Below are 9707 nucleotides of genomic sequence, written 5' to 3' on the forward strand. Positions count from 1 at the left end.
TATTAATATTTTTATATCTTATTTTAATGCTTAAAGAGTGATATTGATGATAAGTATCCCAATATAGGCAATGATTTTGATGATATGTAGGTATTTGTTGTACCATTATTTTTTTGGACTATAGAGGCCATCTAGAGCCTCTTTCTTAACATATTATTTCTTCAAACATGGATTGCACTTAGTGCTATTGTTGTTATATGCACACCTACTTTATATATATAAGAAACTTTACATATTTGTGTGTAATTTTTTGGATTCATATGGATGCACATGAATATTTATTTATTTTTCGGTCGATCTATTTTTGGTTTGCTTTTAGTTTTATGTTATTTTTCTCATTTTTTTTTTCCGGGGAAAAAAGCAACTTTTTATTAAGATAATAAAAGTTTAGATCCAATGGTTCTTAAGCCATGCTGGGCTCATTGATACATTCACAGCTCAACCCGCAGGGAGCTTTTTTTGTTGATTGAAGCCTGAGGGAGTCTTCCTCCCGAGAGGAGGATGTAATCCATTAAAACGATAAAACTAGAGTTAACCGGAGTCTCCATAATGGAAAACAACTCCAAAACAGTCAAAAAAGTGGCCACCGGCAGTGTGTATGTTTCAAAAATATTAAGAGAGGTCTGAAAGCTGTGATCGGTCAGCCGAAAGGAAGAAACTTCTAAGGAGAAATATATACAATATAAAAACAGTGTATAGAGAAAAACTATATAGGTGCCGACAAAAATGGGGCAGATCAAAATCTGAAATTAATGCTGATGATCATAAGGAGGCTGGTCTGATCTGTAAGACTGCCCCTGATGAATCTCTTCTATCGCCCAGCTGTCCGGATCCTGTTGTAGACCAGCCTTAGATAACTGATATGCTTCTTCATTCCTTTCCCTGTAGATATGGCATAATGAGAACCTGTTAAAGAGAGTCTTCAGATATAAAATCTCTTCAACAATTGTCATCAAAATTTGATTTTGGCAAACAGCTAAACCATTGATCCAATTTATAACATTAAGAGAGTCCCCAAATAACTGTATAGAGTTGATGCTTTTGTGTTGTAGCCAGCATAATAAGAGACGTAAAGAAGAGAGTTCTGCAAAATTGTTTGTTCCTGTACCCAGCCCAACCGAGGCTTTTAGAACGTGTTCCGGATTGATATGGATGCTCATGCCTGCACCGGCCCGATTGTTTTGTGAGGCTCCGTCAAAGAAGCCACAAGGGATATTCTCCTGAATTATGAAATTATTTTGTTTTGTTCTGGTTTTTTTTTCTTCAGGAGGAGGCAGAGCAGAATAAATGGCTGTGATATTAGAGGCAATGACAGAGGACGGTGTATTTTGATCTTGGAACAGACTCTTATTTCTCGCTAGCCACACACCCCAGCAGAAGATAATAGGCAAGTTCCTCATATTCCCTTCCGAATAAGTTTGCCACCACTTCCTCCAGGAATCGCCCAACGGCTCATTTCCCCACTGTGCATTAACCTTGAGGAAACCAGTGACCTCCTCCCAAATCTTCCTCGAGAAGGGACAGGTGGTGAAAAGATGATTTGTAGTTTCCTCATCAGACTTGCACAGAGGACAACGCCCTGGACCAGCTAAAAACCTAGTTTGTAGGATTTCCCATGTTGGAGCCTTCCTGTTTAATATACACCAGAGAAAGAGCTTGGATTTTGCAGGGCATTTGAGTTTCCATAAAGCTTTGGACCACCAATCCGGTACTCCCCATCCTATCTTTCCCAAAAGAAAAGAATATCCCTCTTTTGGAGAATACCCCCCAGATTTGCTGTGAGCCCACATTAACCTGTCAGGATCCTCCCTTATCCTAACATTGGATCGTTTTAGTTCTTTGATGAAACCTGTCCATTCATTCTTCCATCTGACATTTAGCTCTAACTCTTCATCATCCTTCCAAGCCTGTCCCCAAATAGTTGACTGCCCAACTCTTGCCACCTGATTTAATGAGGTGATATCTTTGGACTCAAGATGTCGAAGGAGCCCTGGCGATAAGGCATAAGCTTCATTACACCCGACCCAAGGGTCTCTGCCAATCCTGATTTGTCTGCCATCTCCCACTTTCCAAGCTAACCCTTGCTCAATCACTGAGAATGCATCCACCGTGGCCTTCCAAATTACAGAAGAGTTTTTTGCCTTCTTGTTCTGGCTCCGAATCCAAGCTTCCAAGGGCATTGGATCGATATACTTCCTTTTTACCACCCTTGTCCATAGGTTTTCTATGGTTATAAGCCTCCAACCTGACTTTGCTGCTAACGAAGTGCTGAACTCAGGAAGTCTTTTAATCCCCCAACCTCCCCACTCTTTTGATCTGGCCACTTTGTCCCATGCCACCCACGGTAATCCGGCCGATTCCTTAGAGCCTGCCCAAAGAAATCTGCAACAAATTCTTCTGATTTTCTCCATAACACCTTTAGGAATCCAAGTTAGAGCAGCCCAGTAAACTGGTATGGCTAGCAAGACCGATTTGATGAGTGTTAACCTACCTGCTCTGGACAGCCATCTATAGCTCCAATGTGAGATTCTAGCTTCAATTTTTGCTATAATCCAATTCCAATCTTCTTTTCTGTAAGCATCTGGTTTTAGCCAAAAGCCCAGATATTTGAAAGGAGCATCCAGAGATTGGCTAGGAAAAGGAAAAAGATCGGCCAGAAGACTCCTTTCCCTTCTGTCCACATCTGCCAAACAAACTTGTGATTTCACAGAATTTATCTGCATTCCAGTTGCTTTTAGAAAAAGATCAAAAATGCATTTTATCTCCTTTAATTCGCTGAAATTTCCATTTGTAAAGATCAATATATCATCAACGAAAAGAAGATGAGTGATGAAGAGATTTATTGCTACCTCTAAACCTTTTACCTTGTTCTCACTTCTGGCTTTATGTATCAGCCTGCTAAGTCCTTCAGCCACAAGGAGAAACAGAAGAGGAGATAATGGACACCCTTGTCTGAGGCCTCTCTGGCTAGAGAAAAAGGAAGAGGCAGCTCCATTGACCAAAACTGCAAAGCTGACATTTGTAATACATCCCATGATCCAGCTGACAAAAGGATAGTTGAAACCCACATGAGTAAGAAGCATTCGTAGATAGAGCCAGCTTATCCTATCAAATGCTTTGGAGAGGTCTATTTTGAGAACAACACCTTTCTTTTTCTTTCTTTTGACACTATGGATTACCTCCTGGGCAACCCCGATAGCTTCATGGATTTGTCTGCCATCCAGGAACCCAAATTGTTCCATAGATATGTTCCTTGACAAGATTGGAGCTAATCTGAGGGCTATAACCTTTGAAATAATCTTATAAATGCAGTTGCACAATGAGATTGGTCTGAAATCTTCAAAACTTTCCGGCTCATTCTTCTTAGGAATGAGAGCAATAAATGTTGAATTAAAAGGTCTATAAATGTCTCCTTTCAATCTTGACTCTTCTACAACTTCAGTTATCTCGTCTCCAATTTGATCAAAAAAATGGAGAAACAATTCAATAGTCCAGCCATCAGGGCCTGGACTTTTGTCTTTGCCCAAAAGCTTCATGGCTGCTTCAATCTCCGCCTTAGTGACCGGTGTTGAAAGATCTTCAGAATCTTCTTCCTCAATGAATCTGGGAAAACATTGCACAGTTTTAAAGACTTCTGCAATAGTAGCCTCTCCCTGATCAGAATATAAGTTTTGAAAATGTCTTTTCCCTAATCCAGAAAGTTCTGAAAAGGACCTGACATCTCTTCCTTCTTCATTTTTAAGGCTCCAAATAGTGTTTATTGATTTTCTTCCTTTTGCAAAATTATGAAAAAAATTGGTGTTTTCATCCCCGACTTTAGCCAAACTGCCCTGCTCTTTATTCTCCATTCTTCTTCCCTTTCCAGAAGAATTCTGGTTTGCTGCTTCTCCAAAAGAAGAATTCTATCCTTGGATTCTTGAGATGAGTATCCATCTGAATCCAAACCCTCCATCTGTTTCAGTTCTTCCTTTATACTGATCAGCTCCTCATTTTGTTTCGATTTCCTATCCCTTGCCATGAGATTGTAGCTGATTTCAAACTTTTTAAATTTTCCATGAACAAAAAGCTTTTCTCCTCTCCTGCATTGTGTTCAGGGTGAGTCCAAGTTTTTTTTAAACAGATCACAGAAAGAAGGGTCATGAAGCCAAGCAGGATTAAATTTGTAAGGGGCGGGGGGCTTGTGAGGAGGAGTAGATAGGTCTAAGAAGATTGGGAAGTGGTCCGAATTCCCAGTTTCCTCCACCCACTGTCTGATTAGAGGAGCTTTCGAGGATAGAGAGTCTGATAGCAGGAAACGATTAATCTTTTGGCAATCCTGGCTGCTCCTACTCTTCGGTTCCTCCAAGTAGGCTTTAGCTTAATCGGGAGAGGGTCAATAAAGTTATTCTCAGAGATGAGATTATGGAAAAAATCTGTTAGAGGATCTTCTCTCGCCAATGGTCCCCAAGCTTCAGCACGACCCAAAGTGAAGTTTAAATCACCTCCAGAATCATCACAGGAGCTTTCATAACAGATTTTGTCATCAAGTCATCCCAAAATAGTTCCCTACCTTGACAAGGCCCATAGATATTTACTATGGTGATAGGGAAATGGAAATCAGGGGATATTATCTCCATTCCCATAACATTCTTCATCCCCCAGGTATTGAGAACTTTAACCCTCCCTTCTTTGTAACCGATTGCTGTTCCCCCGAATGTCCAAAGGCATCCATAGCGATGAAAATCCACCCTGGAAGAAGGGCATTAAGCATAGGTTCTGTTATCACTGAAAATGCTGAATATAGGCAATGATTTTGATGATATGTAGGTATTTGTTGTACCATTATTTTTTGGACTATAGAGGCCATCTAGAGCCTCTTTCTTAACATATTATTTCTTCAAACATGGATTGCACTTAGTGCTATTTTTGTTATATGCACACCTACTTTATATATATAAGAAACTTTACATATTTGTGTGTAATTTTTTGGATTCATATGGATGCACATGAATATTTATTTATTTTTCGGTCGATCTATTTTGGTTTGCTTTTAGTTTTATGTTTTTTCTCATTATTGTGGTCAATAGGTTCAATGAGCAGATAACATGGTTCATTACCCATTGTTAATTTTTAGTTTTAACTTTTGTTTCTTGGTTGTAGATATTTATGACCTCACATCAAGTATTTGACTCATCAATCTTTACTTTTTTGAGTTCCAATAGTTTCAATTTACTATTCCAGCATTGGGACATTAATCTCTACTATTTTGTTTAGTACTAATCAAATGCTAGAATTAATGAATTTAAAATGGTGAATGATAAATTTGAATTAATGAATACAATATTTTTTTCCCACAAAAAAAAATATTGTACTTTTTATTAAGAGATAATAAAAATTACATTTTGTAGACACATTGTTGTACGTATGCATATTTATCAATCAATCACTCAATATTACCATAAATATATCAAATCGGGGTCATATACTAACTATTGTCCCCAAAATACAAAAATATCATGAAGCTCATCCAACATGAGCACATAGAGAGTCCCAAAAATAATACATAAAACAATTCTAAATAGAGATCAAGATGAATAATGTCTAGAGAAAAAATAGAAGAAAGGAAAAAATTGTATATACAAATGATCATAGATCCCAACAATCATATCACAATTGCTGACTAGAAATATGTGTAGGAGATCGGCTGAAAGAAGATGTAGTTGAGGTTCCTCCATGAAATTCGATGATCTGCCAACAATCCTTTGCCAGATTAAGAGTTTGTTTGGAGATACCATATGCACATTGATTTAATTCCATGTGTATATGTTGACATTAAAAATATGAGAACATATTTTTTAATCTCATAACTTCATCCAGAAGGGTGATAAAAGAAAATTTATGCAATATTAAGTGTCATTCAACCAGTCGATCACAAGCTTGGAGTCTCCAAAAAGTTGTAAATTAGATGCACCCTGTTCTATGGCAAAAACAAATAGGTTCCATCAAGTAAGAATTTCAGCATAGTTACTTGATCCAACCCCCATACCAACAGATACATGAAAATAGATGTTAGAAGTGAGATGAAGAATAAAATCGCCCCTTGTTGTTCCCACTCGAATCAATTGAAGCACTGTCAAAATATGCCCACAATTTAGTTCCTCGGGTTGTTTAGCCACTATTTCACACACCCTATGAACTTCTTTCTCCTATGGATAGTGACTAAGGATCACCATTGCTTCAACGACTATAATCCTAGGAGAAGATATATGATCCTAGAATATAGCTCTATTGTGAGCTACCCAAATGCCCCAACATATGATTAATGGAAGGACCTTGAAAGTGTGGGAGAACGAGAGAGAGAGCCAGTATTGCTAAGTGGATTAAATAGATGGACCCATCCAAGGACTAATTTGAGATTATGCAAATCTACAGAGGTCCCAAATTACGTGGCTAAAAGAGAAATTCATGAAGAGGTGAGTGATAGACTCCCCCTCATCTTGACAAAGAGCACACCATCTAGGGCCAATAGAATAACGCCTTTGAAGTACATCCCATGTAGGAACCTTCCTGTTCATAATACACCACGTTAGGATTTTTTCCTTCGGTGGGAATTTGGATTCCATATAATTGGCTACCACCATAGTGTATCATTTGGATGACACTCAGATGAATTGTAATTATAACCATATTTTAGAGAATAAATCCCTCTCTTGGCTCCAAACCAAATGATTTCATCATCCTTGTCTGATAGACAAACATGGCCCAATCAAAGAGCGCTAACGAAATTATTCCACTAACTAGTGAAAGGATCTGGAATTCCCAAATCTGCCACAGATTTCCACCCTTGACTCCAAATAGAAGTAGATGTTAGATCAACAATGTGAGATAATTTGATATCACACGATCCTAAAGAAAGTTGATTATTGGAGAAGGAAGAAGATGATCATGATGGGATCCAGGCCATGGATCCATACCCAGATGAACCGAAGACCCGATCCAACTCTCCAAACCATGCCACTATAGATAGTTTCAAAGGTATTTACAATAGAACACCAAATTCTAGAGATGTTTAGGTGAGTTTTATTTGCACGATGAACCCAATCCTCCACCAAGAGTGGAGAAATGTATTTTTCAATAAAAACTATGGGCCATAGGCTTTGGGTGGTAAGAAGACGTCATCCACATTTTGCATCAAGAGCATGTGAGAAGAGAAATATGTTCTTCTAGCCCAAACCAACCAAGGCTTGGCTTTCTTATTTTATCCCATCCCACATGTTAGCGCTTGAAATTTCACCTCAGGCTGAGAAAGGCAAACTCCAAGGCAACATCAAACCACTTAGCCTCGTAGCTAGCCCTACGGGGCAGGAGAGGGCTCTCTCCGGTATATCTCGGCAAAGATCTTCAAAGGGCGGAGATAACCAATTAAGAACACTGATTTTAGGCTAGTAAACTGATAAAAGGTTTGATTTGAGATTTTTAGGATTTTGGTGGAAAATCGGGGAAAGGCAATTTTGGGTGCGGAGATTGGACACAGTTTTCGCAGGGGGCTCTTTGGGGCAAGATAGGAGACTGTATTGATGCCTTTGAAAGAGTTGGATGGATGAGAATGACTGGTGAGGAGCTAAGGAGAGCAAGTAAACCCCTTGAGTTCTCCTTAAACAGATGAAAACATTGATATTAAGCAAACTTAAAAGCAGAGCATGGCAATCATGAACTCTACTTTAACACTTCATTTGCTAATTTGCAGAAGGAAAAGTAAGAAGATGATTCACATAACAAACTTAGAAGTACAAAGAGAAACACACCATCAATACATGTAACCACAGGAATCCCAAAAAGGACTGCAAAACCCTGGTCTTTCTTCCTTTGCCAAAATTGCAGAGATACAATGAGTAATACAATAGAAGCTTTCTCCCTCAAGAGTCCAACCTCTCCAACCATGAAAATGATTGAGAAAATACATAATATAGACCATGCCAAACCATTCCCTAGCCTTTAGGGGTCGATCTCATCCTTCTAGGAGTTGTTTCAACCAATTCTAAACTGAGCACTAAAATCTAGGCAGTCAAAACAACTTGCCTCTATAAGCTAGGAACCAATTCATTCATTAAATTTTTGACTTTTTATGAATGAATCTTCTAGAAGAGATAAATAAGTGCCATGACATCATTAAAATAACATCAATTACATCAAGGAGGGTGAAAATCCCATCACAAATCAAAATTGGTCAAATATGGGCGAATTCCTGAGCTGAAAGGTGCAAAATGTGGAAAATATCCTGATGCGTAGCGCGCCAAATCTCAACGCGTAGCGCGCCTTTGAGCCCACCTTTGGGGCACTTCCGGCATCCAAATGAGGCAAAAGTAGGCTTGTTGGAAAGTTCTGGATGTCTACTTTCCCACCCAAGTGGAATTTCTCAATTTGGTGTCCATTTTCCCCTCCAACATTGCAATCTCCCAAGACTGCTTCCTGTGTGTCCAAAAAGTGGCAGAAAGTCATTTTTTTGCATGTTTTTTGACCTTCTGAGGGCTCAAAACCTGATGAAATGTCTTGGAAATTGCTGAGCAAGTTTAATTTGTCATGACAAATCCAAAAATGCTGAGTTTTTGAGAAATGGACTTGCCCATCTTCAGGGTAGTGCGCAGCACGCTACGCGTTGAGGGCAAAAAATGTTTTTTTAGTGCAAAAATTCCAAAATGTCAAAAATTTCTCAAATTTCTTGAAATTTGGACTGTAGGTTCTTCATCAAGGGCAATGATGAGCCAAGGATGACTCAGCCAATATCTAGAGTCCTTCATCCACTTTTTGCCTCCTTGAAGCTCTCTTTACCTTTGCTTTCAAACTTCTGATTCTCGCTTTGTACACCAAGTTCCGGGACAAGTAATGATATTTCTGCCACCTCTATAAAGTCTTGAGTGCATATCCTTCCAAGGGTGAGTCACTTTGGGTTTCCACTTCATATCGGATGAATGACCGGATGACATAATGTTGTTGCACGACTGCCTTGGATGAATGCTGATATGTGAAAACTGTTGTATGACTTTTCAAATGTTGTTACCAAGGGACATAAATACAAGGGGAATTGTTAGGGATAGGGGAACATGAGGGAATTAGGGACAATAAACATAAAGAAGTAATTTAGGGAAGGCAGCATGGGAGGAAATTACAGATTGTGGGGTTTTGAAGTGTAGTAGGGTTTAGGAATTAAGTATGCCTTTAGGAATTTTAAAGAGGAGGATGATGAAATTTCAAGGGAAAATTTGAGGGATAAAGGTGATGAAAATGAGGGAAAAAGGGATTTACAAATGGGCAACCTTGGACAGCAAGAGCAATTTGAAACCTAGTGCCATTGAAACTTTAAATTTTCCATAACAAGGGGGGTTTTTGATTTATCATTCACATAGCATTTGAACATATTAATTCTCTTTTCAATTTGCAAACCAAATCTAGGCATAAAGGAGAAGCCTACTTGCACTTTGCCTAAGAGAAAAATCATTTGATGACTTGCTGGCAATTTTTTGAGCTGAAACCCACGCGTATCGGCCCTGCCAACGCGTAGCGCGCCCCTGACGCGTAGCGCCCTTGTAAAATAACACTGGGAAAAGTCTGTCTGACGCGTAGCGCGCCTCTCTGACGCGTAGCGCGCCTTTCAGATGCTTTTTGGAGGCCTTCCGGTGTCCAAATTGGGCGAAGGATAGCTTGTTGGAAAGGTCTTTGAGTCTACTTTC

General features: G+C 39.1%; 1 protein-coding gene across 1 annotated transcript in view; it reads right to left on the bottom strand.

Moving 5' to 3' along the window:
• Window positions 1–749: 749 nt before the first annotated feature.
• The window catches only part of LOC149157248 (uncharacterized), a 33749-nt gene continuing 24791 nt past the window's right edge, over window positions 750–9707 (bottom strand). The window contains exons 4-5 of the mRNA XM_089433693.1: window positions 3827–4079; window positions 750–3653 (exon numbers count right to left, since the gene is read on the bottom strand). Coding sequence (XP_089289819.1) covers window positions 750–3653; window positions 3827–4079 — 3157 coding nt within the window. The remainder of the gene's footprint in view (window positions 3654–3826; window positions 4080–9707) is intronic.

This window comes from Pinus tabuliformis, chromosome 5_2 (assembly GCF_031772625.1).
Source record: "Pinus tabuliformis cultivar Carrire ecotype Pingquan chromosome 5_2, CPIR1, whole genome shotgun sequence".
Lineage (NCBI taxonomy): Eukaryota > Viridiplantae > Streptophyta > Pinopsida > Pinales > Pinaceae > Pinus > Pinus tabuliformis.